We start from the raw sequence: 25445 nt of genomic DNA, 5'->3' as shown, positions 1-25445 counted from the left end.
TTTTCTCCTAATTGTTGTGAAACAAAGTTTTATTTCTCCCTTGGCTGCAAATGTGGAATTTTTGTTTTAACATTTTTTGACCCTTACTATCATTGTGAAATGGAATGTTGTATAATTCAAACAATAAACAAAATAATGAGTGAGGGACATCATCAACCGTCTCAGCATTTGCATGTTACTGAGTTTTGCAGAAATATACCGGGTAACTGTTTTGTGAAAAATAGTAACTTTCAAATATCATAATTTTCTTATTTTACATCTGATGAAATTTTCAGTTTAATCATCAGTGCTTGTCTGATTTTTCTCTATTGATATTTTTAATCAACATTTTTCTGGGGTGGACTTGAGTTTTAATAGTAAACAAAATATTATTATGCAGCATCTATCTTGTAGACAAACAAGAAGAAAAATGTTTAATTTCTTTTGATTTATTTTTGTATGCATTACATAAAAAGGAATTAACAAACAAAAGGAATTAATGAAAAAGGAAGAACAAATAAATACAGACACATATGATACTATGCAATTTTTTGTTATAATAATAAAGAAAGAAGGAAAGAAAAAAAGCCAAAAAAGAAGAATGAAAATAAAAAAGAAAGGCGGGAAGGAAGATAAAAAGAAGGAAATTTATAAAGAAAGAAAAACAACTGAAATAGGCATAGGAGATCGTTAAGATGTGTTAGGGTTAGAAGTATAAAGTAAATCATGAAATGATCAAGATTGGTAGGAAATTAAAAAGGAGTGAGAAATAGAAAGAAAAGACAGTAATACTAGAGATAGAAAAAACTCGATTAGAAGAGAGGGGAAAAGAGAAAGTGGGTGAGAGGGAGAGAGAGGAAAGAGAAGAAGAGCTTTCCTCCAGACCTCCTCATCTTCCCCCTTTAAATTTTAGTCTGCTTACACAGACCCTAATTGGAATTTTCCATCAACAAGGTAGTGTTGAAACAAGACTCTTTTATATCGAGTCCCAGTAAGGATTTTTGCTGCAAATATTAAGACAATTTTTTTGAACAACAGATTCTTGCAGCAAAATTCATTGTACCATACCACTTTATTTTTATAAGGTATAAAGTGACGTATTGATGAAGGCTAATTATTGGACAACGTGCGTGTTTTGTTATTTGCATGCAATCTGTGTTTAGCACGCAAGCCAGATATCCTCATCGTTTGCTGTGCATGTTTTTATAAACATTAACATCAAAATGAGTGCTCAAACAGATGATGTTGAACAACCTGCAAAGAAAACCAAACAACAGCCCTTGCATTCTGATACTACAATAGATAATACAACAGCTTCCAACTTTAGGCACATCAAAGTCGGACATTTTCACCTGAAAATCAAGGTAGACTTCTCGAAGAAAGAACTCGCTGTGAAGGAGTTGATTGATATCAAATGTTTGCAGAAATGTGATGAAGGTGAGTACCGGTACGGTATCTAAAACTTTAAGGGATGTTAGAAATTTTAATAAAAAATCCAGAAATAAGAAGTAAAAATAAGTTACGCTGCAAATTCTTATGGCCAGCCACCATCTGCCAGACAAAAACAATGAAGATGAGTTCTAACGTTAAATTATAATAGTACGTAGGCTAGACAGCTAGCAGCCGTCTGTTTCGAGGAGTTTTTAAACATTTTTTTAAAATTTCTCCTCGTACACAGACGGCTCGCTATCGTGCAGCCACCATTAGGGGACTTGCAATGCAAAATCCCCCTGTCAGGGCTTTTCAATTTTTGTCTTTAATGAATAAAAATTTCGAAAATTATAGTGACCAGAGGCAGAGTGCAAATTTATATTCCCTCTTGGCATCAATTGCCAAAAAACAGAGAAAAATGAAGTTAAAAGGAACAAAAACAGTGACTTACCTCGGCTGTCGCGCAAATTCACTTCCCCGTTTTATCCGATCTTAAGTACATAAACATATGGCCATTGAGTCCCCTGTACAGATCGCGCTAGAACTTCGGTCTCTGTATTTGGTGAGTGAAGCCAACAAAGTTCAGCTGAACAACCAACAAAACAGAGACCGAAGCTTTTGGTCTATACGTAGGCCTACTACTGGATCACGGGGACGGGGCCGGAGCCCAGGACTCGTCCGTGTACATTTACAGACCAAGAGCTTCGTTCCTGTATTTTGGTTGTTCCGCTAAGCTGGCTCCACTCACCAATATGGTCAGTTCCCCCATGTCTGCGCGGTCTCCCAAGTCTGCGCACCCGCGTATCTGCGCGATATATTATAGTTACAGAAGATGAGCAACGAGCACAAACTTTACACATGCACTCCATAGACAGGTATTCATAAGAAAATCCGACTCAAAATGGTGGGAAAATAATGAATTCAGGGCATTTCATGTGATGGACTCAAAATGCAGCCTTTGTCATCAAATTCACTGAATCGTGTGCAAAGTGAATGAGTGCGCAGACATGGGGTATGGCAGTGTATCCTATTGCCGGACACCTTTATTTCAGTGCTTTAAAAATGACAACTAGAGGAAATACAATGAAGAAAAATGATGCCTTGCTATTCCAAATATTCTGAAAATTATGAATATGATGAAATTATTTTATATTTTCCAACCGTTTTCTTTGCACTGCACTTGCCACATACCCCTCCACGAAAAACAATTATTTTCGTGCGTGACAAATTACATCATAATTCCGGACGCGCGACGGACGGGTAAAAATATTCTTGATTATAATGATGTAAGAAAGAGTTGGTGTGATTTTTTCATCATCTCATGAGTAAATTCTAAGTTTTTGTTTGCTTTCTTATATCGATTTTGAGCAGATCTTTGTAATAAATTGGTGTTTGCGAACTAATTTCATTTAAAATTTTTTTTTTGATTGCGTGTTCGATATGGCACTTTTCAGTATTAATGCTCGTTCATATCGTGACCCTCAGTCAAGTTCTATCGATGCGCAGACGATCGTTGACGGCTCTCTATCTACCTCGCGCACGGACGGCCGGGGTATATACCTTTAGAACTATAGCCGTCGACGATCTGATCGATGGAGCGGACAAGATTGAAATTCGGCGAATCAGGCCCGAAATTAGGTCCATATTGCCATCAGAAAATAGATCAATTGGGATCAATTGTTAATGCAAAACTATGTTATATGATATTTTAAGCATTTTCTGTCATTTTAGAGAAAAATAAGGTAAAAGTTGGATTTTTTCGCCTTGTTTTTGCAAACTTGTTCTTTGAATTGATATGTGAAATTGAACTGCGGAAGTCTTACGATACGAAATTGATTTCGTATACAATAATATGCGCGTCCGGAAATACAATACGTTACTATACCATTTTTTTTTCAATCTGAAAATGACTGCCCGAGGTTTTTTCAAGAAAATCCTATATTTCCTTTCACTTTTTAATGAGAAATTTGGTAAACTTACTTTTAATAATATAACTTATAAGGAACACTATTAATCAAAAGATTTTGTGAAATAAGAAGAAATTCATGCTAAATCTTAACTCAAATTGTTAGGTGCGCAGACTTGGGGCCCACCATCATACATAGACTGACATGACTGAAGAGTTGTTGGCCCGTAAGTACAGACAACGTATTACTTATTCCGGGGGGCACTCAGTATATAATGCAGTGGGTATGTGCCGCGGAGGGGACCCCCATTTTTACACCAAAATTTCCATTCCAAGGCATAGCATTATTGTCTTATTGAGAAAAAAACAGAAATTCCCTCCAAAGCTTCGCATATTTTTTGTTACGCCGTTCCAGTCGCATTGATCTGCTGCAATTTGGTGAAAAGCAGCCGCCGAGCGCTGTCCGACCATCATCTCTGCGCGAGCACACACCCGGCGGAGGCCGCGCTAGCTGCATCATGCACGCATTGCCCGTTCCATAGGGGTGCATACACACTTACTCACACGCTGGCTATCCGTTCCAAGGACCCCTGTTTTCACAAATCGTAGTTCAGAAGCCCGTTCCGAGGACCCTCCTTTTTACAATAAGCCCGGTCCAAGGCCCCTGTTTTTTGTCTCGCCCGTGGAAACCCCTACCACTTTTTTGGTCGAGTGCCCCCCCCCCCCTAGCAGTAAAGTTAGATCTAGATCGATATGTAACATTCTGCGGAAACACGATTTTCGGATCGTTTTTTTTTTTAAAATGACACATAAAGTAGACAGGAATAACCGTCGTTTCTGGGGATTTATTCAACAATTTCTGACATTTTACTATCATTCCCATTCACCGACGGTAGTGTTAGTGTGAGCTCGCATGTGTTATCACGCCCTCCCTTTTGTCGATTGACTGTCCAGATTTGGATGTGCTTTTTTACATCAAATTTACACTCTAAGGACTTATCAACTACAAGATATTAATTTATAATTTCTAATCAATGAAAAAATGACAAAGAGATATATATTAAAAGGTATGAATATCTGGTGCCAAAAGTTAACTAGATCTATACTATCCAAAAGATGTGGCCAGCTAGCATGTGAACCTCTGCATCAATTTGTTACTTCCCCACAAACAACCTGGATTACAGGCGCATGCCGCAACACCAATTAGTGGCAGCCAGTGGCTTATAAATGCAGAGTAATCAAATATTTTTCAATGTATGTGGATGTACACCTTAGAGTTACTTTTAGTTAAAGGTAAATGCCAGTTTTGGTAACGATATCAAAATGAGTTCGTACAGAATCCAATGAAATGACCAACAAAGTGTCTGTTTGTATAAATAAAGAATATGTGCCAAAGGATTCTGGAAGAAATTGTGTAATTGCTGAGAAATTAGCAAATAAGCACAGGATTCGGGTCAAGCGTCGGGCACGACATTCAACTGAAAGCAATGATAATACACTGTCCCACATTTACTTATCTGTTTTGATGATCTTTGGTGTGAATATTTTTCAGCGTAGATTTCAAGATTTCACAAAGTTCAGTTTAGTTGACTACCAGATCTAGATCCTCAATGATATACTGACAATTAAGCCTGGTTTTACAGACTTTCGCATGAAATCAGTCTTTACTGCAACTACTGGCATTTCTCTTTAAACTAGTAAAATATGCACACTGCACCTGAACCCTGCTGCTCACATTCATTCAATCAATCATATCTGCAAGAATCTTCAATCTGCAAGGAGGCAGCTCAACCCCAAAGAAGAAGTGATTTTGAATTGTCGGAGACAATTAAAGTGAAGAAAAAGTTAATTAAAACGATACTGATAAGTGATCAATTGTTTGCTGACAGATGATCCATAATAAGACATGTGTTTATGATAGCTATACATGTAGCTTCACTTGATTGAGGGCTATTCTTAATTGAAGGATTTTTTAAAGGATCTTGAAAGTTGAAACTACAAGTGTTTGCTCTTGATTTGCTCCCTGTACACATGTACAAGTGTCCTTTGTCCATGAAGAGATGATTCCAATAGTGAATGTTTGACAGAAAATTAAATTGCTTTTTTATTTCCATCAGACTTTGTTCATGTAATCTTCTCAGAGTCAGTGCACCCACAATGTCTCACTTTTCCGTACTGCCTTTTCATCTCTGTATCCACACCTGTTATGAATTGAGGGTGGGGTAAGGGGGGGGGGGCGGGAGGGGTATAATCTTTATTTTATCCTAACTAGGGAGATTTTAAAGAATTTTTGACAGTCTTCCTCATTAAGCCGAACCAAGGGTCATGGGCCTGATTCAGAAACAAAGCAGCTAGCGCTTTTTTTTAATTTTACCAGATTTTACAAGAAATGGAATAAAACATTAGTATGCATGCTCTCCTGAAGTCTTAGCATTCATCTTCACAGTGTCTACCATCAAATCCTAACTCACATTAATTTTCGAAGATAAAAAATGTAAATGGCATCCAGTCTCTTCATCTCATTCATCTACACAGTGTCTACCATCAAATCCTGACTCAAATTAATTTTCTAAGATAAAAAATGAAAATGGCATCCAGTCTGTTCACTGCACTTCTTGGCAGAGCCCCGTGGTTAACCCCTCCCCACCCCTTTGGTAGCAATGACATGGTTTTTTTTTGCTCCTTACCCAAACAACATAATTTCCATTTTTTTCATTTCGAGCTAGTATTTTTTTTCTCCTTTGTGCCGAACTTTAATAAGAGGAAGTGTCGCCTGGCAGAATTTCATAAAAAGATCAGTTAGTGATTTTTCTTCACTAATATTTGCTTTCAGCCAATTACATGTAGATACATGTACAAGGATTTGCAGTACTAGCTTAATGGTGAAAACGACACACGTTTCATGAAATTCTTCCCCTGTTTACATGGTTAGCATCCACTTAGAGGTGTCAGAGATCTTACAGGTATTGATTATACTGTCATACCAAACTCTTCACTGCCTTGATAATGCAAACATTGTCATGTATCAGTCATTGAAAATTGAAATAGTTACAGAAGATTTCAATAACAGATGTTGATATTGATTATACGCTTCTCACCTTCTGTGATCTTCATCTCGGCCGGCTATAAAACCAAAAACCCTTCCAAACTTGGAGTCACTCATTGCATCATCTTCCTAAAGCACTGAGAACACTGGTAAGTCTCTGATTGTTAACTTCTATTATTAATTTTTAAAAAAATCTCATTGCACATATATGCTCTATAGCTCACATTTTTTTTATTACCAATGATCATTCATAAATGATCTTGATAACTTAAGATAATTTTTGTGTAATTTTTATGATAAATTTTGGTGGCAATGCAGCTCAATTTTAAACTACCTAGAGGGATACAAACAGTTGTTTTTATTAGATCTCATTCTGTGCATTGCAAGTGTGAAAAATACAGGCTGATTTGATGTTTCTTATAAGAAAAACTTTCTTATTAAAATAATTCTAAAGAATGAAATTTCACCTCCCCCATTAAAATTGCAAAATGGCAGTCCTCAATGCTGGAATGAACCTTTATGAAAAATTGCCTAAATTTTCACTGCTTTGTTTTGTTTTTTTCCTACAATTAGATTGTTTTATTTTTAATAAATAGTATGGTAGTGGATCGTATTACCGAACACTTTTCATGAATTTGATCATATCAAATACATTATTCCAATAAAATTCACCAAACTTTCACCATAAATACACAAATACCTACAAAATATAAATATGCAGAAATTTTGCCAAAATTGTTTTTCATTTTTTACGACATCAGCTTCCAATCGGACCTCTCTTCGCAACTGAAATTTTTGGTCACTTGAAAAAGGTATCATATTACCGAACGTGTGTTTTCTATGGTAAAGTTGGGAAAACAACAAAGTCACTGATTAGCTATTTTGACCATATTTTATTATTTTGAGGATATAAAGACTTCGAAATTGTGTTTTTGATCATTTTTCATCATTTTTCTATTCAAGTGCCCTTTGGAACAATGTTGCAAAGGTTTGATCGTGTTTGATTATTTTCTGACGCATATGATGCGCGCGTTCGGTAATACAAGGCCGGTCGGTAATACAATCACTCACTATAAATGGTCTAAAAATTTGCAGTAAATATGTTGACTCTATGAGAAACTTTTGGTTCATTACATGAAATAAAATAGAATGAAACTTTAAAAGTAAGCCTACATTGCATCTATTCCTTATATAATAAGCACACCATTTCCAGTTTTCTTTGTACACTCCTATTTGACTTTATTTGCCTATTTGAAATTTGTATTCTTAAAATATCAATAAAACGTCCCCTTCTTAACCCGATAAAGACTATAACAACATATATTGGGATGAGGTCTGCAGAAATTGTATGCATTTATCTAGATTTTGAAATCAAGTTGCCTCAAACATTTTTTTTCCTTGATATTAGAGAAATTGAGCTCTCATGATTTTTTTTGTTACTTGTGTCATGCCAGTTGACATGTTAAGATTGACTTCTATAATTCTTCTAAATCTTTTCCTTATTTAGAATATCAATATGTTGCTCATCACCATAGCAACTGTGTTTTTGTTCAGCTGTGATACTGCCCTCGCTAGGACAGAGGATGTCAACAAGGATGCTGCCAATGCACTCTACACTCTGACTGAGAAATGTAGCTATTGTAAGTCAAACTCTAACCTTGAATTTGGTCGATAATGAGTATTTAATTTTTTTGTTTTCATCAATGTATGGTTTGTTAAGATATTTTAAACAAGCCAAAGATAGTCAGTTAAGTTTACAAGCATCCACATGTTCACGTATCTTGTAGATGGATTATCCGTATATTTCTTGTTAACACTGATTATAGAAAAAATAACATTGAGTACAAGTATATAGGCCTATATTTTTTTGTAGAATGAAGAATCTTATCTTTTGGGACAAAAGATTTTTGGCATCTTGGGTACTCCTGTATCATGGTCATGGATGTTATTACTTTGTAGGATTGTAAAATAAGGTGGCTCACAATAGATTCATTCACGATTATGATGGATTTTTTTCACTTTGAAATAGTTTGTAAGCTTGGGGTTTTAACTTGATTTGACAGGGTGAGGGCATCAAATAAAATTAAGTTTTTAAGTTTATGAAAATTTTATTTGGTGTGCTCTTTCTTTTGAAAATGATGGATTTAATTTAAAAACAATTTTTGTAAAGAAAAAAAGTGGAAGGAGCCTGCCTGATTACGTTATTAGAAGAGCACTGATGTGGTATTTGAAAGCAGCATTTATGGTGTCTTTAAAAAGCAGAGAATGTTCTTTCATTGTTCTTTGAGAATTATAACATTTCATTTCCTCCCAAATAATTTCTCTACAGATAACTGCCCAGATAATTGGCCACCACGATCCCCTGGAAAGTCCTCTTGCTACATGTACTTCCACAAGGGAAAGAACTGGGCAAGCGCTGAAAAGAGCTGCCGCGACGTGGGCGGGCAACTTGTCAAGTTCGACAACCAGAATGAGATAACCGATGTCGCCAATTTCCTCAAGTCCTACTACGGCATCAAAGCCATCCCTTGGATGTGGACCGGTCTGAATGACCGTAGCAGCGAGGGGCGGTACCGATGGACTGGCTTCGGAGGAGAACTGAGCAGAGGGAGCTCCATGTGGGCCAATGGGCAGCCGGACAACCACAGGCCATGGTGGGCTTGGTGGGATGATGAAGATTGCGTAGAGTTCAACGGGAAACAGCTCAACGACCAAGATTGTGATGAGGGACGTGCGTACGTCTGCGAGTTCATCCCTTAGACCATGAAACAAATATCCCCCCATTCAACTTTATCACTAAACAGGATGGTAGTGATGCAATCATTCCAAAAATTTATCTCTGCTTTATTTGATAATATTACAAGTTATGTTTAGAATTATTATTGTTAAAATTATGTTATTCTTATTCCTTGAAATTTCGAAAACATGGTCTGATGCCAACTCTGCTTTTGAAATAAATATTATTTCCCTTTGAAATTTAGTCATCAATCCTGACAGATGGATAGGTGCGTACATTTATCAAGTAGCATATGACAATGAAAACATGAAATGTAAATTTTGATTAAGCATGTTGAGTACATGGATTTAGATGTTTGTACAATCACATTCCAAGAATGCCTTGTTCACATGAAAAAAAGCAAAGAATACCCTTTTGCTCAAGGGTGATAACAACTTTCAAGTAACCATCACATGGATTTAGATGTTTGTACAATCACATTCCAAGAATACCTTGTTCACATGCAAAAAAATAAAGAATACCCTTTTGCTCAAGGGTGATAACAACTTTCATCAAGAAACTGGCACATGGTTTGATCACGGTTAAGTAGACCTGGCGAAAATTTGAATGTTAAAACAAATTTTGAGAACTGTTTGCTGTCCTTGACATGCATTGTACAGTAAGTAGGAAAATATGGAATCTTTGAACATACTATACTTCTTTTGATGAATTGGCAAAAAAAGAAAAGGAAAAAGAAAAACTAAGAAAGTTAGTGCATGGATATCCGTTTGTATGATAAATAAAACTTATTGATTTTTCCCTTTGAAGCCTAAATGGCTTCTCTATATATTAAATACTCTCTAATTGAAACCATTCTTGTTGTAAAACGTTATTATGCAGCAGTGATGACAGTGGTATTAGTGATTCATTCTTTATGTTTGAGTTTGTTTAATGAATGTGCAGAATTGTAATGAGTATGATAATGATTGATGATGATGATAGTGATGATGATGATGATGATGATGACGACGATGATGATAATATGAGATGGTGATGATAATATGATGATGATGATGATGATATGATGATGATGATGGTGATGATGACGATGATGACGATGATGATGATGATTGTGGGAGTGATGGTGGTGGCAGCGATGATGATGATGTTGTCGGTGATGGTGATAACTGATAACGAATGTTCTAATGATGGTGGTGGTGGTGGTAGTGATGATAATAGTTGTAGTGATGATGGTGGTAATGGTAATGATTGTTATGACGGCAAAAATGAGGACTATGAAGGTGATAATGAACACTGGTGATTGTGATGATGATGATGGGAATTGTATTGTTGGTGGCGGTGATTATGATGATGAAGATGTGGTATTGGTGGTGATAATAGTAATGATGGAAGAAGCTGCATACTAGAGGTTTTTCTGGATGTGATGGTAGTGGTTATATTACAGGTTGTGAATTTGAAGCAGCTACATGTATGATTATGATGGTTATTGTCATTTTGATTGTGATGGTGATAATTTAGCTGTAACTCTGACAAAATGAGGATGATTATTGTGTTGGTGATTATGAATTTATTGTGATACGTTGACAATAGCTATGGTTTTTCCTCACGGAAGATATAGGTGTTTGTGGGTTATCAGGAGATGGATTTTATTTGGCAAGTCACCATAACATATATACAGTAGCAATAAAAAAAAACAACAGGCTTGCACAGTATGACCCACAAAAGCTCGAAAGCTTATTTCCAGTGGGGTCCTCAAACACGGACAGAGAGAAACAGATGACAGCGTCATAGTTACAGCTAAATTATCGCCATCACAATCACAATGATTGAGCCATGCATAGTATCTGCATTTGTCGACATTTAGTTCTTTTCAGTAATTTCATAAAAATATTTCTTTATTAATGCAAATTAATCACTTTATGTACGTTGTATCTTACAGTGATTCTAGACAGCCACGACAGTATACAGATTTCGAGCATCGTCGAGAAGTCTTCCGCCGATGACATTGATCTCCAGTACGAGGTAAAGCCTTTCACCAGCTATGGAGCTGCTCTTCACATCTGCCGAGCCTGCAGTGAGGTCGGAGAAGAGTTCCAGATTGAGGTCACGTACACAGTAGGAAAAGCTCCTGGACTATGCTGGCTAGACCCTAGTCAGACTGCAGGTAATTTTTAGTCCTCTTAAAATATGGTATTCTCTGGTGACAGCTGTATCTGAACTTCCTTTTTCATTTGTTTGTGTGTCTGTATTGAATAGAGTTTTGTTTGATTTATTTTGTTTTGTCTCTATGGTTGTTATAATACTTAAATGATCATGATGATTGTGGTAATAGTGATGATGATGATAATCATCATCATGATCATTGCGATTATGTCAGAACGCAAAGCCTGGTGTACCATTGTTGATTCATTCTCGGATGTGCCGGATTCATAGTAGTAGTAATTGAATTAATTAATTAATTGATTGATTATAATTAAAGCCTTTGTGTCATTCATCATTATCATTATATTCAAATGATTTGGTTTAGTTAATTTCAGCTTTACTTTTAATTGGTTTCATTTAATTTCATGAGGTTGCACTAAAACCTATATGAAATTTTCCTGTATGTGTTGCTCCTCCAAAGTTAATCAAACAAACGGATCCTCTAAATCATCTTTTTGGTTTTTTCATTTTTGCGATGTGTTCAGGTAAGTCCAAGCCATACCTGTACACTCAAGGGCAGGCCGTCTTGAATAGATCCTTCTTCCCTTGCATCGATACACCAGCAGTCAAATCAACATATTCTGCATCTGTTCAGGTATGCGAGTAGGAATGCTTTTGGGGGAGGGGGATGTTTTTAGCACCCCCCCCCCGACACACACCCACACCCTTCCCCAAAACATTCAAATTTTGGGGAGAGAAAATACATTTTGACCGTTCTTGAAATTTGTTTTCAATCTATGATTTCAATTAAATTCAATTGTCATTGTCATCCTGGTTCTTTTTCATTAATAGAAAGTTTGTTGGTATTGCCGCTTAGTCTTAAGTTAGAGAGTCAAAAGGGGCCTAAGCTTTCGATCCTCGCAGAATCTTCTTCGGAGGCAAAATGACCTGTCTTAAGTTAGTGTAATTTCTAGATATCTGACATGAATATGTGACCTTCCACCTCAAAACCACCAATAAGTTGCCAGGTAAGGTTCTACATGTATGTCAATAGCCAAAATAATAATTTAGTCTCCAAGATCCAAAACTTAAAAGAAAAAAGCTTATCTGAAAGAGCAATTCTTCTTCATACTGTGAAAATTTGAAGTTGTAATGTTGAATAAAAGAAACGATTCAAGAGTTTCTTGGATATTACTTTTTCAGACTACTTGGAAGCTTCACTGAGATTACACAGAATGCACATCTCATGCTTGAGTGAACCCCAAACTTCAAACCTTGTTTTCTCCTTATTCTTCAAGCTCTTGCTGAATTTCCTCTGCATTCAATCAAGTACTTGTAATGGATATTGTTGGTCAATTTTAACATATTATATTTGAAAGCTTAGGAAATGAATTTTCATGCTCAGTAAAAATTTCAATATTCATTTTGGTAGACTTATTGTTGGTTTGGGGTGTCGGGTCACATATACAGTGTATTATTGTTTTATCATCAATTTGTACTAACTACTGTTTGTTCAATCATCATTTAGTCTGTCTAATACCAGTTGAGCTAGTCATCATTTTTGTATTGCTTTGATCACATTGACTATACTCAATTTGTCATATGTCCTTTGTTGTAATATTTGGTTCATGAATTTAGAAATTTTGGTTGAGAAAAAAATCACTCTTGATTGTTTTCCGTAAATGAGCCTTCCTCCCGTCTTAATTCAACCTTTGACCTAGGTCCCATCAGGCTTTGCTGCAGTGATGAGTGCAGACCAATGGGGTAAGGACGTCAATCCAGATATCTTCACTTTCCGTATGAACCACCTCATCCCTAGCTACCTCGTGGCCTTGGCCGTTGGTGATATCGCTTCAGCCCAAATAGGACCTAGGAGCAATGTCTGGACAGAACCCTGTCTTCTGGTAAGATTTGATTGGTTGCCAATCCGGAAGTGTATAGAATTTAAAATGCTTTTCTAACTTGGAAAGTGTTAAATGGTATAGCACCAAAATATTTACAAGACCTTGTCACGCCTTATACACCAGCTTGTAGCCTGATATCATCACACCAGCATCTTCTTAAGACTCCCAAAACACGTGTAGCATACATGTATGGTGCTTGAGCTTTATCTGCCTCAGCACCTTCTCTCTGGAATAATTTGCCGTTGAATTTAAGAATCATATCATCACTGGAGACTTTCAACTGAAGTCTTATCTTTTCTAAAAGTATTACTTATTGGCACTTTGACACTCATCCAAACTCTCTCATTCTGTCCTTTTCTTGTGTACCTCGGAATAGAATATTTCTAGACAGATGGCGCTATATGAATGCCTATTGTTATCTTCTTTTATTTGCTATTACTATGTAAAATATGCATGCTATTGAATTGTAGTTTGCAGTGGTAGGCTTCAATAGAAGGCATGCATTGAAGTTTACCCAAGATTTGCCTTCGATTACAGGGCTGAACTGCACTGAGACTAAAAAACAAACAAAAATAAATGGATGAAAAAATATAGTGAATCATAATCATTATTGTTAACTTACAAATTCACAAATATTAAACTTTTAATGTAAAAGATATCTCTACCAATTTCTATCTACATGTTATCTAACATATTGGTTTTGAAAAGAACAAAAAAATGGAGCAATGTAAGAAAAGTGCTTAGGTTGCCAATTTGAGGAAATAATACATCAGGTCTGGCTGCAAACATGGTTAAAATGGTTTATTTCCAATTCGTCCATTCGCCAACTCGTCGACTATCATTTGGTCTACCATCAAATTGTCCACTCACCACATGGTCTACTTTCATATAGTTTAATGCCATTCCGTCTAATAACCAGTTGGTCCAATAGCCATTTAGTCCATATACTATTTGGTCTAATTGGACAAAGTGCTACATTGTGCAAAATGAATGAAAATGAAATGGATATTAGACCAACTGGTTATGAGATGAAATATAGATTAGACGAAGTGATGTTTGGACCAAATGGTTGTTAGACAAAATGTTGATGGAAGGAATGGCACTAGACTAAATGAAATTAGACCAGGTGGTGAGTGGACGAGTTGGCAGTAGAGGAATTGGCAATTTAACATTCAAATCACTTGTTATACCTTGTGATACAGGACAAAGCACAGGCAGAGTTCAGCGTGGTCGTGGAAGACTACATCTCCACCGCAGAACGTCTCTTTGGACCATACGTGTGGGGGCGCTATGACATTCTGGTCATGCCTCCGTCGTTTCCGTTTGGAGGGATGGAGAATCCATGTTTGACCTTCGTGACCCCGTGCCTCCTTGTTGGTGATAAATCGCTCACAGATGTTGTCATGCATGAAATTGTAAGTTGTATAAATTTCCACTTCTTTTTATTCTTATTCTTTTTGTTTCTTTTTATTTGAGGTTCAAATTAACTGTAATTGCAATCCTTTATTTTGGAGTAAATGCCAAATTGGTTTCAAATTGTAGCCAATCGAAGCTAATTCTAATAAGGAGCATAGTCACAGATGTAAACATAAGTATTTGTTTGATGATTTAGAACTTTACACAGATGTTCTATGTCTCAGTGTTTGCAGCAAATATGTTTTATTTCAAAATTGGTTCACAGACCAGTCGTAAGGTGTGTGTTGGTCTTTAAGAGGAGTTAACTGCATTGATTTTCTCTCATTGACATGAAGGCCCACAGCTGGTTCGGCAACCTGGTGACCAATGCAACGTGGAGTGATTTCTTTCTGAACGAGGGCTTCACCATGTTTGCCCAACGTTGCATCATCGAAGAAGTCCTAGGTGAACCGTACATGTGCCTGGAGGCTGCGACAGGGAGGTCACTATTGAAGCAACAAATGACAGATGCAGGAGATGTGAGTGGTGTAAATAGGTTCCCTATACAGTGGGTCCCAGAAAAAAACAAAACCGAGATGTATCAATGATTTATCATAACTGAATCACAAATACAATAGACAAGTGACCTACAAAACATCGTTTTCTCCTTTTATATTTTTTAAAGCTTGTACTAAGTTTCTTCTTCAGTCAATCAAGTACTTTCAATCTCAAATTCATTGTGGGAGACTTTAGACCTATGGTTGGTTTTGGGGTGGCTGTTTACATATGGAAGCATGATTTCAAGAATTTGATGTCTGAAAGTGACAGACATAAAGCCTTGGGCGAATGCTGTATGGTTGTATAGGCCTACTGCCATTCAAAACTATGTTGATGTAACACAGTAGTGTATGTTCAGAAAATATTTATATGATTTTCTGTCACTGGCTACTTGAAGATGCTTATTCTTATTCTGTGTAATTGTTTTGTTTTTCATTGCTTTATTGGTATTTTGTATTCATTTATGCATTTTTTGGGGGGGGGAGGGGTGAGGGGCTATGTTTTGTAATTCCTTTGCTAGGCTGTTTTGAATTAGCAAATTCCATTTGGTTTCATTTTTAATGCTCTTGTAGAGATCAACACTTCATACTTACTCTGTCAAAGCAAGACCTACATGAATAAAGAAAATAAAAATTGATAGCCATAATACCTGTAATTATTAAGCCTATTTATTTCATTTTTTTCTCCAGGATCATCCATTGAACAGATTGCGTGTTGTAATCGACAAGGGAATTGACCCTGAGGATACATATAACGAGGTCCCGTATGAGAAAGGATTCGCGTTTGTAAGCTACCTGGCCAGTCTGGTTGGCGGGAGGTCAAAGTTCACAGATTTTCTCAAGTCATATTGTCAACAATTCAAGTTCAAGGTACATATCAGATTTTTATTTATCTTTTTTTGTGATGGTTTTCCAGAATGAATGGATTGATGAAAGCCCTGTTCGCAAGCCAAACATGAAATAATGAAAACCTTCCAGAAACAAACTTCCTGCATTTGACAAAAAGAAAAGCATGCATATGCACATTTATCCTTACTATAATTTGGCTAATCTTGTGTGTCCTTCCGTTTGTTTGAAGCAGCTTTTCTCCGTGGTTTTCCACTCAATCGAGCTGGAATTATTTCTAAACATGGTTAAATTGTTCACAGATGGTCATGAGGGGGGTTATTTGTGGTATTTTGGTCGCATTATTTAAAGTTTTTTTTTACAATTCGTAACTTTTTGGCATTCCTTTTCGCAGCCCTGAGTATAGCTTCGAAGTATTCCCAGTCCCTTTTACCTCTCTCGGGTCAGCGAAATTCAAAGCACGGTATACGGTACGTACTTGCTCATGTGCTGGCTGCATGCATATGCGCATGTAAACGTAAACAACATACCGTAATCGGCCGAATCATGTCCTCAGTCTGTGGTTACTGTACAAATTGTGGGCAGTTGGACACACAAAGAGGTTAACCCTATTCTGACTTGGCTTTTTAGAAAACAAGTGTTGACTGCGGGTTTGCTGGGGGTGAGGGTCTACATCGAATGTTTCTGCCCAGTTTCATTAACACATCCTTTGTATTTAATCCTATATTTTAACAGATTTGGCTACCTGCTACTCAACGCTCCAAAATCAAACTGTGCCAGTGCTCTCATGACGAAAATTTTGCGTTTAAGAGCAGTATACCCCAAGTTTCCCTTATCAAATCTCTTCTCAAAACAAGCATGAAATTTAAGTATAGAAACACCTGTTTCTTGACCTCGGTCCGAAGATAATACACCCCAGCATCAACGGTCACAGCAGGGGGCCACACACGATGGATTGCATTCTGTTGAGTGCATGGAGTTCCATGTATACACGCGTTGATAGAAACTTTTTTCTTCCTTTCTTTCTTTTTCTTTCTTTCTTTCTTTCTTTCTTTCTTTCTCTCTCTCTCTTCCTTCCTTCCTTCCTTCCTTTCGTTAAGACTGTATCGTTGCGCGAGTGAATTAACGGCATGCATCCCATATTTTCTTGCTGTACGGACAGAAACTAGATGGGATGCATCGCGGTCCTTGCATGCTAAGCATACCATAATTTTTATTCCGCATACTTTCCTTATTTCGAGGTCGATTTTCTTCGTTCGAAATTGAAAATGGACTAGTATTGGATGTCTGAATGTAATATGCCTTTGAAAACGTGATTAATATCAAATACAATAATTTCATTCCGAAGATCCTTCTACAGGCAGACAAGTCTTACGTAATAGCACAGCTGTTGTTTATCATTTCGTCCTTGGCTCAACGCTCGTTTAGCTGGCCCGTGGTGGTGAAATTGAGACAAGGGGATTACCTGGCCAAGATGGGTTTATCGGGGTTGGAAAAGTTGTTTGAGATTTGCAAACACAAAACGGGGTATGCGACCGCAGTTTGCAGTCCGAAGTGAGGTCGAGAATCAAACGGGAAATTTTCGTAATGTGTTGTACCATGGTTGTACCATAGAGATATATACTTAACATCTCTATGTGTTGTACACAGTTCAGTGCATGGTTAGTATTTTGACGTAAAATGTAATATTTATATTGAATGATTGATGCCGCAGTAAATCTAAATTCCAACATATGATGAAGTTGTTTGGTTGAGTCAGATAATCAACTCAGTGCTAAGTTCCAAAACCCAAAATTAGAATTGTCTTAAATATAGATTTGCTATTAACCCTTTTATTTAAAGGCAAATTTGATCAGATTTTCTTCTGCAAATTGGCAACACTGGCATTTTTCTTTTTTTGCTACACCTATTTTGTTTGACATGTATTCTACAAAGCTCTGTTGTACATATGTATATGTTTTTTATAAAAAATGTAGATATGAATATAACAGTGTAAAAATGGTTTATCGCTTCAACAGCCAATACCGTGTATCTATAACAGACATACGGGACCTATGCATTATAACATGCCATCTCAAATATGATATTTTCATCTGTATACTGTTGTAGCATATCTTGCCTTTAATTAACATGATTATATTTTATACATTGTGTGTTATATTTTTATGAAAAAAGACATAATCTAACATACACGTATCAATATTGTTATTTATTTGAATGAAATTAAATATTGTATTATAATCAGTGAAGATGCCCATATAACTTTTAAAAGACACAATAATTCCATAAGATATACATTTACAGTGTACTTTCTAAGATTTTTATCAATTATTTCAATGCATAACTATTTGATCCACCAGTAAAAAAAAAGATATCTAAAACCTCTAAAAAAGCATTTAAAAAGCCTATGTAAGCCATACAAATCTTATCTTTATCACAATTAACATCTAAAACTTTTTTTCTCTCTCTCTCTCTTCATCTCTCTCTCTGATTTTCCCACTGTCTCTCACATTCATTTTCCCAACTGTCTCTCTCATTTTCCCCACTCTCTGTCTCTCTCATTCATTTTTCCCACTGTCTGTCTATCTCTTTCTCTCATTCATTTTCCCCGTGTGGGTCTCTTTCATTTCCCCTCTGTCTCTCTGTCATTCATTTTCCCCTCTCTCTCTCATTTTTCCCATTCTCTGTCTCTCATTTTCCTCACTGTCTGTCTGACTCATTTTTCCCACCACTGTTTCTGTCTCACTCATTTTATCACCCCCCCTTTCTCTCACTCTCACTTCTTTTCGACATCCTGCCATACTTATATATGACTGAGCAACCTTTAATTTAAAAAGTACAAACAACCGCAGTCTAATGTACATTGTAAGGTACATGTGCAATGTACTTACATATTTATTTCTGACCCAATACATGTAATCATAACATTTCTATATCACAATAATTGCCTCTTGACTGCTTACTGAATACACCGTGTTCTAATACATTTTCCATTTTATAGTTAGATTTGAATTTCACTCTGTAATGATTATGCTCCAGTTCAACTCAAGATGCTTAACTTAATTGAACCTCCTATCTATATTGAAAGAGAAGTCTAATATGAATCAGTTGTCTAAATATATTTCATCAATAAACTGCTCGGCTTTCAGTGTGAATAGGCAGTCTAGCTGTACATACAAGAATGTCACCCCCATCCCCCACACACTATGATAAAGAAAAATGACTCCTACCCCCTGTACTGCCACGGGTAATTGCTGCTAGTTTATTATAAGTTTGAAAATGACTCGTGAGCTGACACAATACCATGCTTGTTTTGCTAAGTACTTGGCTAATAATGTTTTGTACAAGTTTCATCTAGCATGTAATTTTGTTCATACATACACATAGCCCGGATTCTCAAAAGAGGTTTCAATTATACCATCGTTCAAAACGATAGACTTTGCATACTTTGTTTTTTGTCTAATTACAAATTGATGCTTTTGGCTAATCTTGCCTAATTGAAGCACGATAATATGAGAAATCTGCATAGACCATTGTTTTGTCACATGGTAAAATTTAAACCTCTTCGAGAATATGGGCCATACCAAATGTGTCCGGTGAATCTGTTTAAATGTGTTAAAATTCATTCATAGTTTACTCTGTTCAAATTCTTTTCTTGTTTTGTAACCACAACTGGAACCAATCTTCAATCTGTACACCTTTCTTGCCATATCTCTTTAAATGTTTAGAGCATTGTTGCAGAGGATCTGTTTGATGCTTTCCTTGACTTCTACCCTGAGCTTCAAGAACAAAAGATTAAAGATAAGTGAGTATTAACAGCCACTGTCAGAACTTCACTTAACCTTGCAACCATTGAAAGTGCAAATTTGTATAATCATAGGTAGATTTGAGTATTGTTTACCTTCATGCGATCTTAGTATAAGGTAAAAGAAAGTAGTTGCAGCAAACAATTATTTCATGAAAATGTCTTTTAAATCAAGGTTACTTTTCACCATATCATATATCTAGATCTAGTACATAATGTTGACTTATCTTTGTGAAATCATGAAATCTTAGCTCAAAACTGATAATTCTGGTGATCACTAGCACAGAAAAGCATATGTTGGATAGTGTATTAATTTTGAATGGAAAAATACCTGATATTTGATGGAATTCTGTGTTTATTTTGCTTGTTTTTCAGCAATTACACATTTTCCAAGAGTCATTTAGCACATATTTCATATATACAAACACTTGGGTGGCCATTTTTATTGGATTGTGTTCAAACTCATTTTTAGATCGTTACCACAACTGGCACTTATCTTTAACATTGAAACCAATGGCAGTGCAATTTCTTATAACCATAGGTAGATCCAAGTATTGTTTACCTTCATGCAATCTTAGTTAAGTCAGATGGGCGTTAGCTTTCATGGGGAGTGGATTATTATTTGCTGACCCCAGACTTTGTGAAAGGCATTGGAAATACCTGTAATAGAGACAACTTTGGGGAACAGCAAACTCAATGTACCAGTGAGAAATTCTTATACCAAGCCTCATTAGCCTTTAGATAATTATAAGGGCAGGGAAAGTGAGATTAGGACTTTACTGTAAGGCATTTTCCAGTGGCATTGCATAATGTCTGTCATAAATCTTGCTCTACCATCTCTCTACCAGGGGTAATGTATATTCCAGTGGTGTTATATTCCACAGGAAAACAGAGGACAATCTCTCCCTTTAAAAGTAGATGCTTTATCACAAAGCTTGTTGCTAAATGGAAGATAATTCAAAGATGAACCAAGGATGTTGAAGCTTTATACATTGTATTGATTTACACACTGGTTTCGATCTTTTACCAGGGAAGGATTTGAATTTGACCAAGTCTGGCTCAACGGCACCACATGGCCCCCCTATGTCCCTGACCTGTCGGCCGGCCGGACGTTGATGGATCCAGCAGAGGAACTTGCCAGCTACTGGCTCTCGTATCATAAAGAGGTACCTTTCTGAAGATTGTTTGTTTGATGGCCCAACCCAAAATGCCACTACGAGTCACCCAAAGTAAACATTGCTGAGGATCTTTTTAAGTACAATTAAAAAAATGGTATCCTAAGCTTATTAAAAGTTTCTTATATTTTGGTGAATCTCCCCAATTTTGCTGTCAATGTTTCTGTTCATTGCTGCATTATATATGTGTATGTCTAAAAAAAATGGTATTTTTGTGGATGATATGAAACAAAATTTTATGATCTTGAAAAAACATTTATTTTGATTGGCCTTTACATTTTTGTAAGATTGGAATATTAGATGATATATGAATATAGTTCACATTACTGACCCTTTACTGAAACTGTTGACGAGCTTTGAACATGTTTTTTATTCATTTTTTTTGTTTTGATCTGCAGAAAGATAACAAAGATCTTTCACTGGACATCTCAGAGTGGAAGACGTATCAAGTTCTCCATTTCATAGACCAGTTGGTAGAAGCAGAAGAGAGCATACCTCATGAAACGCTCCAAGAATTTGCCAAAACCTACCCTCAGATACGGGATACTCACAATGCTGAGGTAGGTATTATAAATACTATCTAACTTTTAATTCCTTGTGTGATGCAATATAAAATCTTTTGCAGGTTCTTATGTCCGAACTCTGGGATTGTTCGCTGGTTTTATTCATTGCACAGAGTTTTGTAGGATTTGATCTGACATGTGCTAAAGCTGGGGTCATAATAACGTAATCATTTCTTTTGCTGGGAGAACAGTTTTCAGAACTTAAGTGGTTATCCTTGGTAAAATATGGTATTATTGGTATATTATGTGCAGGGATATCGTTTTCAGAATATTTAAAGTAGGATTTGTCACTTTTCTTAAAAAAATGTTGCCAATAAGAATAATGGTATGATTTATGATGTTCCAAATCCAGTTGCAAAGTGTATATTTGATTGGTGTATAATCAAAACAAAATTTATTTTTTGTTCGTTTTTAAATTTGTTCATTTTTGTAGACATAAGTGTATACAAATCAATTTATCAAAGAAAATGTAACTATATACAAATTATGTTTTTAGAAGAAGTCCCTAAAAGCAAAGCTTGTGGCGGGATATGGTGACATGTACAGTAAATGCAAAATTCTTGTAAGTTGAGCACAGGAGTAGAAGAACCGTTTGAGATATTTTACGGTTTTATAATGCAAAATTAGGCCAATTACAACACTGACAGTATTTAGAAATAAATTTACACATTAAAAGTAGTATTAAACATTTGATAATTAAAAAAAGATTACAGTTTCTGTCTTGGAAAGTGGGGAGGGGGGATGATTGTACATGCCACACCCCTCTCAGAAAAGTGTTGGATATATACCCACCCCCCAGGATTTACACCTGTGATGAACATTGATAACTGTTGAGTTGAAGTATACTAATACTATCCCACTCATACTTTTGTTTTCCATTTATCTCAGATTCGATTAAGATGGTCACAAGTCACAATAAGGAGCGACTTTTCAGACGACCTTCCAAATGTCAAAGCTTTCCTTATCGCACAAGGTATGAATATTTGCAATTTCATACTTAGAAGAATATCATAAAAATTATTTTGTATAGTATTTTCTTCGCCTAAACCAGAAAGATATTGAATATTAGTGTAATAGGCTTTGTATCACTGCTAGGAGGACATCTTACATGTAGGTTTAAGGAATGAATATTTGCCAGGTACCTGTTTACTTCACCTGGGTTGAGAGCATCAAAAGAAGAATGATGCGTTGCCAAAGGATTGAGCATAAATTCATTATCTACATGTAGTACCTCATGTATATGATTTGAATAGAGAAATAATAATAATGAATATATAGGTTTTTAATTTTAATTTGAAATTATGTTAAGTTGTTAAATTATTAATGTCGAGGGGAATCGCAAGGATTGAAATGAAATGGAAAAATTATTAGCCATCATCAAGTAACAAAACATCGTACGGGATTTGTGTACTTCGTCATTAAATTTGATGACGTTTAAGAAGCTGCTTTACTAAAATATATCAGTTCTTCTCCCTCTTCAATATACTGGATGTAACACTGAACATATTTCCAGACTTGCAGATGTACTTCTCTTTGTTGCCTTTTAGATTATTCATTCTTATTTTAATCCCTTTGGCGATAGGAACCAGACTGTATTGAATTATAGGCATATGAATTTGATTGAAATAGTATGTTTTAAGGTTTTTATTTCCTCTTACGAGAAATAAAATTAATTGATCGATCGATCAATAAATAAATGACTGAATGAATGAAAGAATCAAACAAACAAAATTCTTAAACTTTATTTTCCATCCAGGCAAGCAGAAGTACACTGTCCCCATCTATGGTGCCTTGATGAAAGGTTCGACAAGAATGAAAGACTTTGCCGCAGAGATGGCCGCGCTGACCAAAGACCAACTCCACGTTAATGTTAGAAAATATGTTGAGAAAATGGTCAGTGTATCATAACCACATGTCTTTTCTGTTCGTAAATAGGACTTTATTTTTTTTATGATTGAGAATTAAATTCTTGTGTTTTGTTCCGATGATGGACGTTAATATTTTGGTCAGCTTGCATGGAGAACAAATTCTCCCTACTGCAGATCTAATGGTCAACACTGAAGGGTAATATTTTCTAAATATCAAATTGGCAAAGCTGCATCTAGTTCATGTTCACAAGTTCCCCCACTCCCACAACAACAATAACAAAATCTTTTCAAGCCATGCCAGTGCAAATAACAAATGTTAATTAACGCTTTATATTTATAAGGAAAGTATATGAAACTTGAATAATATTTTGTGAAATATGGAATTTCTTTACACACCCGTGAAATACTTCTAATAGATCAGAAGGCCTGGTTTTGTCTGAGCCCTTGATGCTGAATTGTGGTAGAAGTACATGTATGTACCATCTGTTTTCTAATTCTATTATGTTGAATGAAATATTTAGGATAGAGATGTAAATCCTAAGAGTTTTTTTTTTCTTTTACAAATATCTTTCTTGATGTTATTTAGTGTATTGTGCTTATTGTATCAAACACATGCACACATATCTGCTGTACTTTGGCACAAGGGAGCAAGTTACAAAAGTATCATTTGTTGTGAATGAGCAATGTGAGTTCGTCATTTTCATAGGCGTCAGTGCAATTTAACAGCATATTTTCTTCAACATCTTTCCATAGAACGGTAATTTCTTTCCCAAATTTTGCCTAAACATGCAATATAGAAAGGGTGTTTAAGAAACAATAACTCAAATTTGACTGATTTGTCATTTGCTTCTTTTTGCCAAAGTTGGGCAGATATTTACCCATGTGGGATTTTTCTTTATTAAGAGCTAGACGTGTAATGAACCCATTTCTTGTGAATGAAATATGCAATTTTCATATTTCTTTTCTACAATGTGGATATTTCAGTTGTATCAATTAATGTTCATCTTTGTTATTTTTTTTTCTTTTTTTTTTTTGGGGGGGCAGGGATGGATCCATGGGTCTGCGGTGGCCCTTTTTTGCAAAGGCCTTTACTATGCTAATAATGACAGTTGATCACGTCTGCTTTTTGTTCTTTATTTCTTGCTTGGCAGAATTTTTTTTATACTGCTTCCCCTCCTCCACCTCTCATCTCCTCTATTGATTAATTCTGGATCTATCCCCGTTTTGGGGTAGAAACAATTGTAATTATTCATTTTTTTAAGAACTGTTGAAATCATGTAATAATTTGTTGTAAAATTTCTACACTGTTATCAATACTTGTAATTAAAATCATGATAATTTTTATATCATTTTCTGAACCATAAAAAGGTAATTTTTGTAGAACAGGATGCATTGTGTGCTCTCTTAGATTAAAGTATTTGTGTAAAATTCCTTTACTATTCCTAGTACTTCAAATAAAAGTCATAATACTTTTTATATCATTCTCTGAACCATGAAAAAAAAAGTAATTACTTTTCTTAGAACAAGATACATCATGTGCTCTCATACTCGATATTTTTGTGAAAAAGGCAAATGAAAGGGTTAAATCTTACAGATATTAGATTTTGTGTTGAATCGCAAATAACCTTCAGGATCTGACGGCCGGATATCTTTTAGTACTTCTCTGTTATCCATGTTCATTTGATGAAAAGCTCTCATTCTGTAGTTAGTTCAATATTTGTATGTGCCACATGTTGGGTATAACTTGTTTGAATGATTAAATCATCATCTCTTTGAGAGTAACCTTTGTTTTATTGGTGTGCAAATTCTTCAGAAACTTAAAGTTCTTGTGTCTGAAAATTTTTCCAGTTACATGTATATATGCTAGAAGAATGAAGAGAAGGAGATAATTTTCTTGAGTTTTGATTTTTTTTAATGTTCGAGAAGAGTGGCTACAGACTAGAACAACAAAATAGATAAATAATGGTATGAGGCTGATAAATTCTAACCTCCAAATCTTAAAACATACATGTATATCATATATCATGGCATATGACAACTAGACCGGGGGGCCACTTCCATTGACGAGTGGATACCATGCGTGACCATGGG

At 35.8% G+C, this 25445-nt stretch overlaps 2 protein-coding genes across 2 annotated transcripts; both read left to right on the top strand.

Annotated features, from left to right (window-relative positions):
• The first annotated feature begins 1121 nt into the window (after positions 1–1121).
• LOC121428383 (aminopeptidase B-like) lies at positions 1122–23823 on the top strand. Its single transcript, XM_041624972.1, has 12 exons — positions 1122–1416; positions 11039–11263; positions 11787–11896; positions 12963–13145; positions 14348–14560; positions 14897–15079; positions 15788–15967; positions 19672–19748; positions 20779–20914; positions 21322–21483; positions 22375–22459; positions 23243–23823. Exons 1-12 carry the CDS (start codon positions 1203–1205, stop codon positions 23392–23394), a joined length of 1920 nt encoding a protein of 639 aa, XP_041480906.1. The 5' UTR covers positions 1122–1202; the 3' UTR covers positions 23395–23823.
• On the top strand, positions 6167–9802 carry LOC121428384 (perlucin-like protein). Its single transcript, XM_041624973.1, has 3 exons — positions 6167–6511; positions 7870–8002; positions 8692–9802. Exons 2-3 carry the CDS (start codon positions 7879–7881, stop codon positions 9120–9122), a joined length of 555 nt encoding a protein of 184 aa, XP_041480907.1. The 5' UTR covers positions 6167–6511; positions 7870–7878; the 3' UTR covers positions 9123–9802.
• Positions 23824–25445: the final 1622 nt, after the last annotated feature.

The sequence above is a fragment of the Lytechinus variegatus genome, chromosome 15 (genome assembly GCF_018143015.1).
Source record: "Lytechinus variegatus isolate NC3 chromosome 15, Lvar_3.0, whole genome shotgun sequence".
Taxonomy (NCBI): Eukaryota; Metazoa; Echinodermata; class Echinoidea; order Temnopleuroida; family Toxopneustidae; genus Lytechinus; species Lytechinus variegatus.
The sequence above is the reverse complement of the archived record's forward strand: the minus strand, read 5'-3'. Positions and strand labels throughout refer to the sequence as shown.